Source organism: Parambassis ranga, chromosome 18 (assembly GCF_900634625.1).
Source record: "Parambassis ranga chromosome 18, fParRan2.1, whole genome shotgun sequence".
Classification (NCBI taxonomy): domain Eukaryota; kingdom Metazoa; phylum Chordata; class Actinopteri; family Ambassidae; genus Parambassis; species Parambassis ranga.
Window position 1 is genome coordinate 2,741,658 of NC_041038.1, and position 17,608 is coordinate 2,759,265.

Genomic DNA, 17,608 nt, shown 5'->3' on the forward strand with positions numbered 1-17,608 from the left:
AATCGTGTGTACATAACACACATCTTCATGCTGTAAGATAGCTAGTTATTATTTACATTAATGATGTTTCTTTAAACAACAGGGCAACTCAAATAATGTAGTTCTTCTGTCTTAGAAATGGGTGGCTTACAGCAGCTTCTCTCCTTAAAAACAATATGACTTGCATGAATAGTGAGATAAACTAAGCCCCTTATTTTATTAAAACAAGTGTGTATATAAATAATCCATGAGAACCTTTTTTTAAAGGGAGATGTGGGTTGTGAAGTGAAGCATCTGCTGCTCCCTCCTCTCTCTGAGACTAAAAGTGAATTGGGAGATGGTGTGATTAGAACAGACAAGGACAGACTGAAGTCTGACCTCTAGCTAAAGGTAACCCAGAGAAATCAGGAGGAGGAGAATGAGGAGGAGGATGGAGAGATTAAAAAAAGATAGACGTGGGACGGCACAAGTCAGAAGGAAAGAGTTGTGTTTATAATGTGATGAGACTTGAGATTCTCTCTCTCTCTCAGTGGATCGTTTTGTTGAACATGAATGGGACAGATGAGTCTATTGGTTGCAGCTTGCTATGTCTGGATTGTTGCAGGTGTCTCTTACAAAGTGGGAGCCTGTTGGAGAAGTATTGACTTTTTGTCAGCTCTTGTTGAACCACAGAGTTTTGGAGGGCATTAGCTTCAAACAGCTGTGATATGAGGACATCTGTGTTTGGGCTTGTGTCTACTCAAATCTGTCTTAAATGTTTCTTTTGTCAAGTTTTATACTGAAAAAGTAAGTGGTACAATCACATTGTATTTGTAATACAAATTAAACTAAAGCAGGCTGAAAGCTTTGACGGTTGTATAGGAGCTGAAGAAACAGAGGAAGGTAAGGAGGCGAGGAAACAGTGCACAGATATACCTTGGAGAGTCAGAGAGTGAGATGGACAGATAGGGAAGAGGAAGCAAGAACTAAAAGCAGCTCTAAAATAGTGAGGAAGAGATGGCATGATAGAGAGATGGAAGGATAAAACAGAGAGGTAGGTGGAAGCAAGGAGGTAGGTAAGACTGATCAGGGGAGATGGAGCAGGAGATAGGAGGAAGACTAAGGAGGGAGAGGAAGAAGGGAGAAAGAGATAGAAAGATGGAGGGGGTAATTGAGGAAAAAAACGACCGAGAAAAAGGTGAGGAGCCACAGAGGAGGGAAGAGATAAAAACAGGCCTAGGAAAGACGAAGGGACGGGGGGAAGCCAAAGGAAAGAATAAGGCCGAAGTCAATTCGTGACTCTGACAGGAGCCTTCATCAGATAATTTACTCTGAAAAATGCCAGTAATTCAGTGTGTGTGTGCATGTAATGAAGATTTCACCCCCATGCTGGAGACACACACACACGTATGTTACAGAATCTGTGAGAGGTTTTATGTAAATATGTACACACTGTGTGTGCATAGCTAAGCTGAGATTGGAGTCTAGGGGCAGCGCTGGGAGAAGATAAGCAGACATAATTAAGAGGCCATTAATAAATTTGTTAATGAGCACTCCATGTAACAGAGAGAGACAGAGAGCAAGATCATGTGTCATTGTGTGTCTGCATGTGTGTGAAGAAGAGAGGGAGGCTTTGTGTGTGTGTGTGTCTCTCTCTCTCATATTCCATATCAGGCATATCTGCTGGCTGAGATAAGTTATCATTATGAGATATGTCCTGCCTGTGACACATACACACTGTCATCTCTGCTCCATTTGCATAAAGAGGGCTTTTAGCGATGCCCTTGTACCCACAATGACAGTATCTCTGCATTAGTCAATGCGCACACACACACATACATACACACATACACATTTCATACACACAGACATCTCACAGGATTATGGATTAATTGCTAAGGGTATAGTCACATTTCAATGAAAAGATTTGATTCCAAGGATAGTTGCGCTAAATGCAGGAATAGAAAAATAACACATGTACAAAGACTTATTTATGTTAAACTTAAAAAAACTTAAAAAAAATCAGTGACACAATTTCAGGGCATCTAACAGCTTACAATACAGTCACAATTACAATAGTTATCTAACATAAGCAATACAATTAATCAGCAACATAAGCTGGGTGTAGTTTACAGAAATGGAGGATGCCTCCTCCTCCTACATGTCAAGGTAAAGTGAACACTCAAGCCTAAGACAAATCAGCTTCAAATATTAACTACCACGCACACACACACCCTGAGGCTTGTGTGGTGTTATGTGGGGCTTTCAGATGAAGTATAAATGTTAGATTAATGTCACTCGGAGCTGAGGAGTGCTAATGTCAGAGAAGGATGTGACATAAAAGTGTATGCGCACAGTTCAGAGTTTATATTTGAGCATGTGTGAAGTTCAGTAAGTGCAGTGACCAAGGTTGCGTGCAGCAAGTCACCCTGGGAAAGTCACTGACTGGGCGGTTAAAAAAAGTAACGAGCAGAGTTTGCTGCTGGGAATTTTTCCCTACATGGAGAGCCATTGATCCGGCTGCGTAACTGGCTTGTGGCACGTGTGCTGAAGTGCTGGAGCCCGTGCTGCTGTTTACTCTAATGCTCTTACTGTAGCTGCCTTGAATCGTGATGTTTGGATTTGGAAATTGTCTGTCCTTTGTCCATGAAATGTCATTTTAAAATGACTTGACATTCAGTTTAAGATTGCTCACAGGTTATACTTACAGCCTTGGACACTTGGGCAACTATTTTCTTGAAGCAGGAAGCAACAGCACCCACACCTTAATCTGTTATGTCAGCATGATGTACAGCCTATAGTTGTCCACTGACAATGACTCTGTGGACTCACACAATGTTTGTCTTTATTTATATATATATATATACATCCAAACAGGCTTTTTGTTGTGTTATTGTAATTGGTCCAAAAGTACTTTTCATCGCCTGCTGAACACTGCCAGGCTCCTCCTGTCCGGTGCCCAGCTGAGTCCAATGAATAAATACACACGAATAATGCTAAATGTGTCTTGGCAACCTATCTACCTAAAAGCCCCTTATGTATACGATATACATTCATCTATTCATTTGTCAGATTTGTTTTTTATGGGATACAATAATAGCTGTATAAAAAATGAGACAGTTGCTTTGTGCTGTGCCTAGCAAGTAAAGATTGCTGCTCACACGCTCTACAGTTCAGTTCTAGCATTCAATAGTCAATATGTAGTGACAGAGCACTATTTCATTCTGTATAATTGATAGGATATAGTGTTGAAACAGCAATACAGATATATCATCTGTTCTGTTTGTAGCTGTTCAGTTCTATCAATTATGATAATAGATACTGACAAACATCATAAAATGTGCTGAAATAGTCAAACGTGAACAGGCTAATTTAGCTAATGTATTCTGAAATAAAAGTAACCACACTTGTAATTTCAGCATGGCTTGGCAGATAGTCAAGATGGTATGATACTGATTTTGAGGTTGGTAAGAGGTTCCTGTATTTGATTTTTGTTGGCAGGAAGTGGCTAAGTAATACTACATGTATTACTTAGCCACTACCTCTAGTGAAATGGTTGGGTATGTCTTTGCTCTCTCATGCTACTTAAGTAGAACTTGGCCTATACTAGCATGGAACAAAATAGTAGGGTTGACACCTGATTGACTTGGTTTACAACTGTAAAGTAGTGACTTATATACTTATATGAAAAAGTGAATGAACTATACGTTTCACACACAGCATGCTCCACCATGGAGCATCAGTGTTTTACCTGGTGATTTTGAACATTATGGCTTTTATTCCCCCTCAAAAGTAAGCGTTTAATATCCTTCCCATATCCACACTTCTCAGCCTCTCTGCTCTCAATCCTCCGGCAGCCTAAAGGGGTTTTGACTTAAATGTAATTACAAAAATCCAACTCCCACACCCGCAGCAATTAGATAGACAAAATGGCTGAGGATTCCCTCCACCACCACCTTCTGCTCCCCCCTCACCTTCCCTCCAATTAAACCACAGACGGAGAGAAAATGAGTTGGAGTAAAGCAACGTGGGGAAGCTGATCACTGTATTGAAAACCTGCCTTTCTGTCCCCCCTCCTCCTATCCTCACTGCTCTGCTCTCTACCCCCACAGAAGCCATCATTTACACAGTAAATCTCTCAGGACCCAAGAAGGAAACAATTAGTCCTGTTTTGCATCCCTGTTGCATGACAGTAATGATCGGCCTGACGATAGTCATTATGGCTTTACATGTTGGTGTTCACGAGCTGCTTGCCAGATTTTTTGCATACATCTTCACTAGAAGCTGAAACTGAGTCATCCAGTATAGAATCTGTGGCCCTTGAGGATTTTGGAAGATGATCTTAAGTAAACTCCAGTTAAGCCACCCTGCTAGGGAAGCATCTGTTCTACTGGAGTGTCCTTCAGAATGTTAGAAGTGTAATTTAATTGAATGTGACCATAACCTATGGTACCAGCCGGTGATGTTCTGAAAAGTGAATCAGTGTGGGTGTGCACTTAATTATGCAGCCATAGTGTTCTCTAAATGTGAATTTTATAAACCTTTATGTTTGTATATGTGTCATGAATGGGGAAAATTGGAGGTCTATGGTAGTTGACCCTCTTTTTGTTGTTTTTGGACTTCATTTCACAGAAAGAAAGAGAAAGTTACTAACTTTTGAGTAAGAGTTGAGATGACAAGATTAATATTTAAATCTTGTATTAGTGCTTGTATTAAGCAAAATATTTTGAGTGAAAGCCATAGAAAACACCAAAATACATAACAATGAATTGTGAGTAAAGTGTCTGCAGTGTGTCAAAGTCTTCTTCATATATTGTGTAGGGTAAAAATTAGAATAATGTTGATGTGTTTTTGATTCCTATCTAATGTGTGCATTGATCCGTGTCTAACTGCCTCAGCCAGTGAGCTCAGACATTATGTAGAGCAGTGTTGATGGTGAGTCTGGTTGATTGTCAGACTTCATCACAGAAGCAATGAAGTGTGAGCATGTGTAAGTGGATTTTATTGTTTTTTCACTTGTGTGAGTGTGTGAGGGTGTGCTTTTTAAACAAATTTAATTTGATTTGTATTACAAGAAGGACTGTTTTTTTCCCCCAGCACAATATGAGTGTGGACAGAATCGAATTGGAACCCTAGCTAAATCTTGTTCTCCACTTGAAAGTCTCATTAAGTCACCCACACAAACACACTCCAGTCTTTTAGCTCTTCAGTAAACATACTCAGTTTCGTACATCCTGCTGGATAATGCTGAAGACTCACCTAACCCCAACAAATTTTATCACGCGGTTTTGCCCTCGCAGGCAGCCGTGCTCTGCTGCAGTGTAATGGAGATACACGATGGCATTAAATGAATCACTCGCAGCGAGCCAGACAAGCTGACCTGCTGACAGAGAGGCAGAAGAGAGGTACTAAAAGGACGACTGGGAGAAGGAAAATGACAGAAGAACAGATGGATAGATGTTGGAGGAGATCACCTGGCTGGCAGGAGATGATGGGGTTGCCCTGGTGGGCTTTAAAGGGGAGGCCTGTCTCTGTACGCATAAAGGGAATAATCCCCGTCCAGTTCAATAAAGCAGCTTGTATAATTACAGTGCAGTTTACTGGCTGGAGGTGAAATTGAATCTCTCAGAACCAGGGCAGGAGAGAAAGAGGAGGGAGATAAGCACGTGAACAAAGAGGGAAATTCTAAAGAGAGGAACAGCTTGCGCTGTAGCGTTCTATTATCTTTGTGCAAAGCAAATTAGACTCAGAGGTACAGGAGCTACTGTACAAACTGTGTGTTTTTTGTTTGCTATGATTAGCTACAGCAACATTTTCAAAATGAAACTCCACTGCTCTGTAAGGATAACCCCATCAGGCCAGGTTCAGTTTCAGCTGACAAATGTTCTGTGTGAACAATGGCCTGGCGACAGATTCACTCCCACCCAACCCGAGGTGTCATTTCAGGACATTCCTGGAGGCTGTTTATTGTCAAGGCGTTGCTGTTTGGCGTCACCAATCAAAGAGCGATTGTGCTGGATGGGGAACAGCTGCTTCAATGAGATCAGGAAATAATTAGGAGTAACATTTTGTGAACCGCGTGGCATTTGAGTTGATTGCAGAGCTGCCAACAAGAACATAGGGGAATGAGGATGTTCTGCATATGTGTGTGTATGTGTGATTTGGTATGGGGGCATGAATGAATTGAGGACAGACTGGAGGAGAGAGTCACTGCAAATCAGTTTAATTAAAGAGTACCGATGCATGAGATTAGATTGGGAGCCTATGGTGTAAAGGATATGATTACACAGTAAGAAAGACACAGATTGGAGATAGAGAAAGAGAGAGGAAGAAAAGGACAGAGTTAAAGACTGAGTGAAAAAGTGATTTGGGAGAAAACACACACACAGCAGCAGACTCCTGTGGTAGTTTTTGCCTGTAGCATGCCGCTCCCACGGTGCTCCTTAGGTTGCCACAGCACCCAGGGGTGTTTCCTGTCTTGACGAAGTGGTACCTTCTGAGTCAGGCTGTGTGTGTGTGTGTGTGTGGGTGAAGCATCTCTGGCTGTGCTGCCTGTCTGTCGCTGAGAGCCTAATTAGTAGTGTCATACAGAATCTGGTGACAAGATTTTACACAACTGCTGCAGGATACACACACACTCATGTATGTCCAGTGTCCTTGTTCGTGAGAACACTGAAACCCTTGCATGCTCTCTGAGGAAGAAAACTCTCAGACCCTAGGCGACTCTTTTAATGTCATGAAATAAAAGGCATTTGCTGCTTGGCCAGTTTATATTGGAGTGATTTAGAGTCAATCATGTTTCAGCTACAGTGTTTTCTAAGAGCCTTTTAAATTTGACGCACAATAAAATCAACAATGTCATATTTAAACACTTAAAGGTAGGGTAGAAGATTTTGAAAACTCAGTGAGAGCCAGCCAGATTTTGAAAGTAAACACACGCCCCCCTTTCTCTTGGAGCTTACCCCGAAGCCACGCCTCCCAACCAGTCTGTGACTTCGGCCATCATGCACGTACCTCTCTGGTGCGCGCAGAGCAGGAAGAGAGTGACAACCAGCCAATACTCCGTGCAGGTGCACCTCGTAGGATTAGCTGATGTTTTTAGCGTTTTATAGCTTCCACAAATGATTAATATTCTTCATTTTAAAGCGAAACTGCTGAACTAATTGGTTGCTATCGGATTGTAAAGAGAAGTTACACGAATTTAACAAAAAGTGCATCAGAATGAAATCTCCCACCCTACCTTTAAAAAGTCAATCCGTAATCTACAGGCTGTACAAGTTGCACTAAATGAGTCTTTTCATTTATGCCCCAAATTCCATTGACTCCCAGATATCCAGAATGGTATGCTGGTGAGATAATGCATGATGCGTCATGAGTAGAGTATGGTTACTTCCTTAGCGACTGTCATGCATTGCCATTAATATTTGTTTAGCTACTGACGGTGTGGGACATTTAATTATGCTACAGCAATGATGCAAGTACTGTCTGAAAGATGTTTTTCATTTTTCAGATGAACTCACTGTATATGTCTGTTGTATACACTTTCCAAGGACTTGTTTGTGTAATTGGAAATGGAAAATCTTTTCTTGGTATTTATCATATACCATTATTACCTAGTCTTTGCCTAACTTTTCTTTAGCTGTCATAAGAATGTTTGTGCTAATTTTGTGGCTTAACAACACATGGACTGGTGCATCAAACACTCTGCTAGGCTGTAAAGCTTCTACTGTACTTCCTGATATAGGCCTACCCCCCTTCCCCATTTGATCTGCTGGGAAATTTGGTAATAGGAGATAGTATAACAAAGTTGAGGAAATTGCTGTTAATTGTGAAGTAATGTAATCACAAGTTCCGTCCCAAAAGTAGTTCATATTAGATTGATTGCCAATTAGATGCTGTTGTCAGCTACAGTAGCAGGAAACGGAGAGGCAATCAGCACTTAGATAAGTGAATTCTAGAAGTGAGGCAATTAAGAAAGTGGCAAAGAGGCTAAAATCTGTATTCTAAATGCTGGCCCTGAAGTCAAGCATAGCCAAATTACTTACTATATACAGTATCAATTCTAACAGGGGCTGTTACCCAAGTAAAAAGTATATCTCAATATTTATGTGTCATATTTGTATGGTTCAGTTTTAACAATAGTAAAAGTACTGTCTTCACTAATTTCCAGCTTGATTTATTATTCCGTGCAGATGGAAATATAACAGTCTCCATGACAGATGGGTTTTAGGGATATGACCTGAGGATAAATCCAGTGTTATAGTTACATGGCTTTTGAGGGTCTCATTTAGGAGCTAACGCTGACATAAAATGAATAAAGAGAGATAAGAGACGGAGAGAGAGAAGGAATGTGAGGCAACTAAAGGGTGAGGCGAAGTTTTTTGGAGTCCCGTGTCTCGTTAGACGGGGTTTTCTAGCTCATCTGTGAGCAAGGGAGATGTACGAGGGGCTGATTAGCATTGTGCTCCATGTTCAACTGCTGCGACTCTGAGAGAGGGAGAATGAAGGGAGATGAAGTGCTGGCTCAGCACTGTGCCAAAGGAAGAAGGAGAAAAGGAGGAGGAGGACGAGGAAGGAGCTGAGAGGTGTTTGAGGTAGAGATGAAGAAGAAGAGAAAGCAATTAAATCGAAGGAAGTGTTTTCTATCACAGGCTGTTATTCCTCTTTTTTTCATCTGTTCATCTGTCAATCTGTCTATTGAGGTCAGATAAAAGAAAAAGTGGCATTGAAAAAGTGTCATGACAGAAACATGGTGAAGGTTGTAGTCATCATCCAAATCAAAATGTTTCACTTTAGACTATCAGAGCATTACTACCATTACCTACCATTCACAAATCCGCTGTCTCTTTTCTGCATAAGTCTGACCCAAACATGAAGCAATCCCAATTCATTTGCTAATGATATCCTGTTTAAAAGCTCCACACGTACTGTATAGTTGTGAAGACTGTGATAATAATGTGAAAGCAAATTGATTTGTCCTCTTTCTCTCAGCGACTCTGGATGAGATCCAAGGGAAGAATTGAGCAAAGAGTTCTTCTGGGCTGTTTAAATTCGTCAAGTCATTGTCGATTCACCCTTCCCTTCAGCCCATTACCCATCTGCTCCTGCGCACGCACACACACACGCATCGGCACTACTTCAGGATGAAAAACCCACCTGTGTGTGTGCGTTTGTTTGCAGGAAGACAGCAACTAGTCATTAACTAATGCACAATGGGAGAGCGTGTCTGCCGCTGCCGGCCTCGCCAGGGTCATAGGTCGTTGACGCAAAAGCACACCAGTCCCTTGCAGGGCTGCCTATGCCTCATCAATCTCTGTCAGACTCTCAGCCAAGCGCGCGCGCACACACACACACACTAGCACAGATGCATAGAGTCACATGTTTAGGTATTCTCAGGTGGATGCGTAAACATGTCAGGTGTGCACTCAAAACTTGCATGCACAGCCCATGATTACACACACAGATGGAGCATACTCAAAGCACCTGGAATCACATACACATGCATTATGTTTGTGCTCTCATGGGAATTTAGAAAATAATTGTGACAGACAGTTTTTTGGCCTTTTGGTTTTTTGTTGGTTCTGTATTTTTCTAAACTATTGAAGCTGCACACATAAGTAAGGTGCAAGATAATCATCCATAAAACATGACAGAAGATTCTGAACATGTGAGCTGAATTTCAGAGGATTTTTGTCACACAAATGCACACAAGTCAATTCTGTGCTCAGTTCAAGGTGTCCTTGTATTAGGTGAACTTGCCTTTCAGCTTATGTGCGTCTTAATGCTTATTCGTTCTCAGTACCAGCGCGGTGGACTGTTATGTCCTTGACACATTGACCTCTTTGCTTCCCTTTCACGGGCAGATAAAATAAACAAAAAACATATAATTAAATAAATATAGAGTACATAAACCCGCTAATAACCATGTTTCCTCATTACATTGATAGAAAGCAATTATGTTTCCTTCAAAACATATTTACTGTTGTACTTTTTTTTTTTTATAGGAACGTAATTTCTGGAAAACAGGGTTGGCATTTGGAGACCAAAAGGTCAATCAACAAGTCTGTGTTACAGTGACAAACCACTCTTGTAGCAGTGATGGGAACAAAAGTGGGAGGTATGGAGGGACAATGTGGAGGAGATCATGGTGGATGGACTGGTCATACAAACTGAATTATTGACAGTATTTCCAATGTAATTTAAACAAAAGAGGAACATTTTATGGGTGTCGATGAAGATTCTCAGTCATCCAGGTCATCATACGTACATACATCATACACCATAGAGAAGATTGAAGCAAGGCGTCTGGACTTGTAGATCTACAAGTCCAGACGCCTTGCTTCAATCCTCTCTACGGTGTATGGGTGAATCCTTTTTCAATCTCAGACCCAAAAGCACAACTTCTGCTATGAAGACAGAGAATCTGGCCAATCTGTGTCTTTTGGGGTATTCCTTTCACATATTCATGTGCAATATTTATTTCCTCCTCTTGTGCATTGCTGTGAGTTATGGCATAATATGCTTTAAGTGTCATCCGGAGAGCATCTATAGACAGGAAATTGGCTGGTATTTGCCTCTAATGGCTCTTAAGGGAATATTCCTATTTATCTCTGTATAGGTCAACACTTACCAGGAAGCAGAAATATAGCATGGTGTTAAAAGGCTGAGAGATGTAAGGTGTTGCAAAAGAGAACCGGCAGGAAGAAAGGAGTAAACTGAGCAGGAGAGAGATGTTGGTGATGAAGAGAGAAACGTTGTGTGGGTGGAAAAGTTTGGTTCCTGGCCATTGACTCCTTCCAGTGTTACAACACCAGGGCCATTGGTGATTGAGCTCTCCACTTGCCTCCCACCCTTCTCTCTCCCTCTGTGGTCGCCCTCTGCTCCTTTGTCTCTTGCTGATTCACTCGTTTGCCTTCATCCCCTCCCTCTGCAAATGTGTTCACATAGTTTATCTCAATCTTTTTCTCCCATTTTTTTAACCTTCACTCTGGGTCTCATTTGTGGTTCCACTCTTTTTTTGCTAATTTTCTCTTCCCCCTTTTTCTCTTTTTCACTCCATTTTTTTCTCTTTTATTTTTTATTTTTTTATGTTTTTATGTTTTTCTTGCCTCCTCCATACTATTTGCACCCATCAATTGTTGCTTTTCCTTCTTTCCGGCTTGCATTTTTCATTTCTTCCCTCTCAGGTTATCCTCATTCATTCTATTAGCTCTCCACTCTGTGTCTCTTTATCCTTTTTCTTCTTCCTCCCCCTCAGGTAATATTGGGTCCTGGCCTGGGTGGGCAGAGTCTCCCTGCTGATCGTTACTGTAATTAACATCTGTAAAGAAGGATCCTGGGATACTGAAAACCCCTGTATCACCTGACACACTGCTCTGTCTTCCTCCTTCGATCAGGCCTCTGCAGTGTTTTACACAACAAAAGCCTTTAATGGGAAGATGTGACACTTAATCTTTTTTGTGTGTCTGTGCACGAAAATCTGTTTCTTGACCGAAATTCAGTGTAAATACTAGTGTGAACTGTAGTTTAAAAAAATTAGAGCTAGACATCATTAAAATCTGACCTGCAAGTACCCAATTAAAGCCCAAGCTGTGGGGTTCTCATTAAGTGAATGTGTAGTAAGCAAGTGAATGTGCAGTGGTTTAGCACAAAACAGAAACAGTACAGGCACTAAAACTAGATTTCTACACTCTAGTTTTAGTGCCTCAAAGACAGGATGTCAGGATCAGACAATAAAAACTGGAACCACCTTTCAGCTCCTTTAGCTGGTTCAGTCCTTTAAAGCCCATATTTTTTAGTGAATCAGTTGATACGTATAAATGGAGACTCTTAAGTCCACCTGCCTTAGCAGCCTTATATACTATAATTTGAGATTAGTCTCTCCAGCAAAGTCTACAACTCATCAATTTCTATCAATATAGCAGTAATCTAGAATAAAAAAAATGTTAACTAACTTAACCTATCTCAGTGATTGATTATATAATGACTTGTTTTAGACTTGTCTAGACTTTCTGACAGAGTGCTATAATGCTGTTAGGAGGACCCCCTCCTTTTACCAGCCTTGGTTTTAGAGGACCTGTTGGCAGCGTTACAATATTAGAATTTATTTTTTGTTTAACTCCTGGAACAAGACCAGTGAGTTCTGATAGTGTTTTTTTTCTCTCTGTGATCCAGGTTAGTGCTCTCCTTCTCTTTTGTTCTTTACATCTCAATCTGTTATAGTGCAAACACCACAAACTCCCAATGGTGCCTTTCCTTTTGCTTTGCTTAGTGTCACTCCCTGCCTGCTTCCCTTCCTTCTGTCTGTTGCTCTTTTCTTGATTTATGCCCCGCTGTCTTTGTCCCGCTCTTCGTCGCTCTCATCCCATTTTCAATCTTATTCTTTATCCCCTTCTCTTATCTTCTTCTCCATATACTCTGCCTCACTCATTTTTCCGAAATGGCCACTTTTGTTTCTGTCTCCCTGACTTAATCATTAGGCCATTTATTTAAGCTTTAAATCATTAAGCTTTAGAGCACAGACTGAAAAAGTTCACCCGTTGCTTTTCTAATTAATCCATGAGGTCTCTCTCTCTTTCCCTGACCTATAAGTGTGGGTGTTATACGGCTTATTGTTCAAGTGGTTCCCAGTGAACAGTTTTTTTTTTGTGCATACCTCTTCAGGTGTGGTTGCCACTTTTGTGAGTCATTTTTGTAATTACTGTAGTGTTCAGTCCTACATTATGTTCATATTGGACAATCCTGCAGGGCACAATTTCCACTCAGTCTTCTGTATAATGTGTTCCCACAAAATTATGCTTGCATACTAATAATTGTGTTTCCATATATATTTCTTCCATAATTTAGGGTTAGTGTGTAGACACAAGACTGTGGTTTCAGTTAAGCATTTAAAAACCTACATTCAGTTCGGCAAGTAACAAAGAACTTAATCTTCAACAACAATAAAACAGGTCCTTTGTGTGGCTAAATATAACCAACAACAATAACAATTTATCTAGTTGATATTAAGGTGATATTTCAATGGAAGAAGGAAGGTTACAGGAAAACAATTAAAATATGCAGCTGTTTTATTACATGTAGAGCATGTTTTGCAGATTTGTGGGCATAAATTGACTGCATGAATGTTTGCAGACTGCATATTCAAGAAATATTTTTGCAGAAGAACTGGAAAGACAATGCCAGTTACGTTCTCCCCACAGGTGTGCACAAGACTTTTCATGCAAGTACACATATGTATTTAGTCTGTGTTGTATTTCATGTCCTTTTCTCTGTTCTTTCATGGAGCTAATCATGCTGTTTTCTTCAGATTTCTACAGATTAGATGGTTAGTGCTAATGAGAGGAGTCCTTCATTAACACTACATGATAAATGATGGGAGTTTCCATTCTGTCATAACAATCACCAATCGCCAATGGGTTGGTTTTGGTAGTAGTAAGTGTTTATTCTGATGATGCCTTGATGAAGTGGTTTAAGTAAATTTCATGCATTGCCTGTTTAAATAGCTTCAAAATGACCCACACTTAAGCTGAATCCATACTCCACAAGAACAGAGAACTTGCTCCTCGCTGCCGACGTTCCACCCACAAAATGATGCAATTTTTCTCTCGGAGAGCCTGTTCTGCAGCTCTCTCGGACACATGGCCCGGGCAGAACTTTTTCTCTCAGTGGTGTGCAAGAACAATTCTATGATTGGTCTGAATTTTGTGGGTGTGATGAATGTGAAGATGCGCAAGAGCTTCTTCAGGTGCAGAACACACAGACAGAAGGAGGAAGTACAGCGACGATGGACAGTTTAGATGAGCAGCTGGCGAACAGCTCCTGGAAGGAGAAACACAGTGCACAGAGGAGAGTGTTTGTCCAAAAGGTGGCGATAAAAATTAATCCCAGTATTGATCACGGAGATACAGTGGCTCGACGCGCACATTAAACACCGGGAGACGGGATGTATTACTGCAGACAGTCATCCACACGTTCACAGAATTAAATTCACACGGACTAGAGGTCTGCTCTACAGTCAGCTACACTAATCCTCTATCTGGTTATGCTATACGCCCTCTTCCCTGAGCATCATCAGCCCGTTAGGCCAGGTAACCACGACAATTTGCAATACAATTGCATTGTCAACCTTTTGTGTGTGATGTGCGCTGCAGTAGGTGGGCCGTATGCACACACACTTCTCGCGGAGTATGGTACCTCCCTGCCGAAACAAACTTATTTTTTTACTTTTACCACCCGTGGAGCGAGGAGCGAGTTCTCTGTTCTCGTGGAGTATGGAACAAGCATTAAGGTTTAATACAGAAAATAGCCTAATTGTGATGGGAAAGCAGACTGTAAAGAGTGTAGCTCCCAGTATTACAGCCTCCTGCTGCCCCCACACATTGATCTCTTTTGTGGAATTCTGGAGTCTGACACATCAGAATCAGATTTTCACAAGCGTTAACTTAATCTCCTCTCACTCATCGTTTGTTTTTCTAGCTGAAGTTGCTGTTCTTTGGTTACTTCTCCGCCACCATCTATCACTGTGTGTGTTTTTTGTGTCCTTAACCAAAAACATGTCTAAGCTGGGTGTCTGGTAAACTTTCAGGAGGGTTGCACTTCATCACTTTTATCAGTATTGATTTTCCTAAAAACTGAAGTTGGGATGCAGTGAGAGTGAGAGAGTGAGAGAGAGAACGAACAGGAAAGAGGGAGAAGCAGTTTGTTTTGAAGGTGTCCCGCCCCTTTCCCTTGTTCCATCCTATGAGGGATGAGGCTGCTGGCGGTTTGGAGATGATTGATAGACCTTGTAAATATGGTCATTACCATATAGGCTCTCCCCGCCTTTATCCCCATTATTCACTGTCAGCTGGGGCCACTGTGAGCCCCTCATTTCATGCAATTTAGCAGTGCACCTAATGTGAATAGTGAAATATGAAAATAGTAGAACTCGTCGAGAATCCAGATGTTTTTGAGCTTTTGGAAGGAGTGAGGGAAAAAATCAAGGTTTTTATTGTGATTTGAAAAAAATCTGTATATAATACTTCGCTTGTTCTCATTTCAATACAGGATGCGTTATTGCTTTTGTGACTGCTGCCGAACATTTACCATTGGCTGCAATAAATGCTGGGAGATGAAATACTAGCAGTTGTAAAATCCATATGTCTGTGGATTAATAGCTTCAGGCTCTCATGCTAGTGGTGGGAAAGACAATATTAGAGTCAGTGGGGAGTAACAAGCTTATTAACTGCGGAGAAAGCTGAGAAGTGTTTTTGGGACCAAGCGCACAGAAGCATGGCATGTTAAGTAGCAGAGACCAGGCAGAAATGTGCTCAGAGTGTTACATTTTATAAAAGAGAATTGTACCGAAGTGACCTTTGCCCAATGGCTAAGAAGGGCTGAACAGGAAGGTTTGCGTTAACAAGATTCAAAAGAAGGCCAACACTCTTACTCTTACTTGGTTTGTGCATGAAAGGTAGGGTAGGAGATTTTGAAAACTCAGTGAGAGTCAGCCAGATTTTGAAAGTAAACACACGATTTGCTCACCCCAAAGCCACGCCTCCCAACCAGTCTGTGACTTCGGCCATCATGCACGTACCTCTCTGATGCGCGCAGAGCAGGAAGAGAGTGACAACCAGCCAACTATACGCGCAGGGGCGCCCCGCAGGATTGGCTGATGTTTTTAGCGTTTTATAGCTTCCACAGATGATAAATATTCTTTGTTTTAAAGCGAAACTGCCTAACTAATCGGTTGCTATCGGATTGTAAAGAGAAGTTACACCTATTTAACAAAAAGTGCATCAGAATGAAATCTCCTACCCTACATTGAAGATGCGTGCATGTCCAAACCGTGCAAACAGTAGCAGCAGTGCAGCCACAGACCAGAAGGATTGCACTGTTTTACTGCATGAACAGCATGCAGCTGTAAATTACTGCTGCTCGGTTGCCCAGCCTGGAGGAGTAATTACTTGAAAAATTCAAGTGTGCTTTGTTTCCACCTGTCACACAGCACAAAGAACAATCTGTCAGCCCTTTAACTGAGTTACAGTAGTTGTTCCAGGTACAATACGGTTATTCAGTCCTACCTAGTGTCTTTTGTCAGTTTGGCACAGGATTTTGGTTGGTTTCATTCATTCCTGCCCAAAAAGGATAACTTAACTTTTGTTGTTTTGGTGTTACACAATACACACATACACAACACAGTACACTTCAGTGTACATGGTGTACATATGCATTCATTTGGTAGTGTACAGTTTTTGACAGGAAAGTGTGATTTCTTATTAACTACGTAGAGAAGATTGAAGAAAGGTGTCTGGACTTGTAGGGTTTTCTTGAAGACGTTTCGCTGCTCATCCAAGCAGCTTCATCAGTTCTAACTGTTTGGTGGGGAAACATGGTTTATATGTGGTTGCAGACCTCAGTGGGTGGGTCTGGGTCAAACTTACAAACAAATTATTAGCTACGACTAATCCAACGAGCTAATGCTAGCTGCTGCTAAATTAACCATAAACATTGTGATGTGTGGCTTTACTCAACAGTTTAGTGTTACTTGGTTATCAAAAATAAGCACTGTTTTGAAGAGTGTAATGTGTACTGTTCCAGCAGCTACATTCAAATGGCGGTGTCCATTGTTTACTCTCATCCTTTTGAGCTGTATGTAGATGCAATCCAGACACGTACTCTGTTGCTCTGCATGTTGCCATATTTATCATTGTGAATGCTTGTATATGCATTGCATGGATCTGATTTGATTGAAAGCAGACTCGCAACACCGATAAATATGAACTCTCAGGTCATCTGTGCAAGCAGATTAAAAGCACCAAAACAATATATACTTGTAAATCAGACAAATAAGTCAATGAACCAGATTTTCAAAGGTTACTTCTCATAAAAGTTTTTTTTTTATTGAAAGGAGCAAGCATACTTTTTCATAGCATTTGTTGATGAAATGGAAGATGAGGAAGTCTGCAGGTTTTTAGCTGCTCTTGGGTGCCCAGCATCATATGCAAAGGTTTTAAAGCATGTGTTAAAGCAGCAGTATCTATAGCAGTGGGTTAGTCTTTAAAGATAATATAGGGAAGCGGTATGGTTTGTTTATACATGTGAAAAGTGAAGTAAAATCCCTAATCTTCTTCAGTCAGTCTAGAGGGAAATTAACCCTCAGAATGATCTGCAGGCTTCTTGTTACATCACCTTTACAGCAACAGGAAGAAACACACAGTGCGTCCTGACTGTATGGGGCTCATTTCCTATCTCTGCAGTTAATGAAACAATCCTTCTTTGAAGTCTTTGAATTTTTGCACGAACTGTTTCAGATGTGTTCATATTTGGTCATTTAGTTGTAAAAAATAACAGAAAGTGCATTTAAAACAAGAACAATATTTCTTGTGTGTTGAATATGCCAACAGTCAGTGTACTGATTTGATGCTTAAGTTTACTCCTGCCATGTCCTGAACTACAATGCCCATAATCCATCATTGACATTGCATCTGTGCTCCTTGAAGTTTTACTGAGCAGAGCTCATTTACGAAGACATCGCACCAAACAGATGGAAGTATAATAATCAGCTATCGTTGCAGCGCCATCAGCTTCAAGTGCTTTGACAGACTTCAGTGTCAGAAAAAAATGAATTACCACACTCGCTAAATGAAACATCAGTAGCAATTGTATCCCC

The 17,608-nt window shown here is 41.0% G+C and overlaps 1 protein-coding gene across 2 annotated transcripts in view; it reads left to right on the forward strand.

Moving 5' to 3' along the window:
• fgf11a (fibroblast growth factor 11a) overlaps positions 1-17,608 on the forward strand; it is a 64,892-nt gene that overhangs the window by 13,600 nt on the left and 33,684 nt on the right. The window contains exon 1 of one of the 2 annotated variants that reach the window (XM_028429226.1): positions 17,196-17,219. The exons of the other annotated variant lie outside the window; for it this stretch is intronic. Coding sequence (XP_028285027.1) covers positions 17,199-17,219 — 21 coding nt within the window. The 5' untranslated portion in view covers positions 17,196-17,198. Of the gene's footprint in view, positions 1-17,195; positions 17,220-17,608 lie in introns of those variants that run through there. 2 annotated transcript variants of the gene reach the window in all.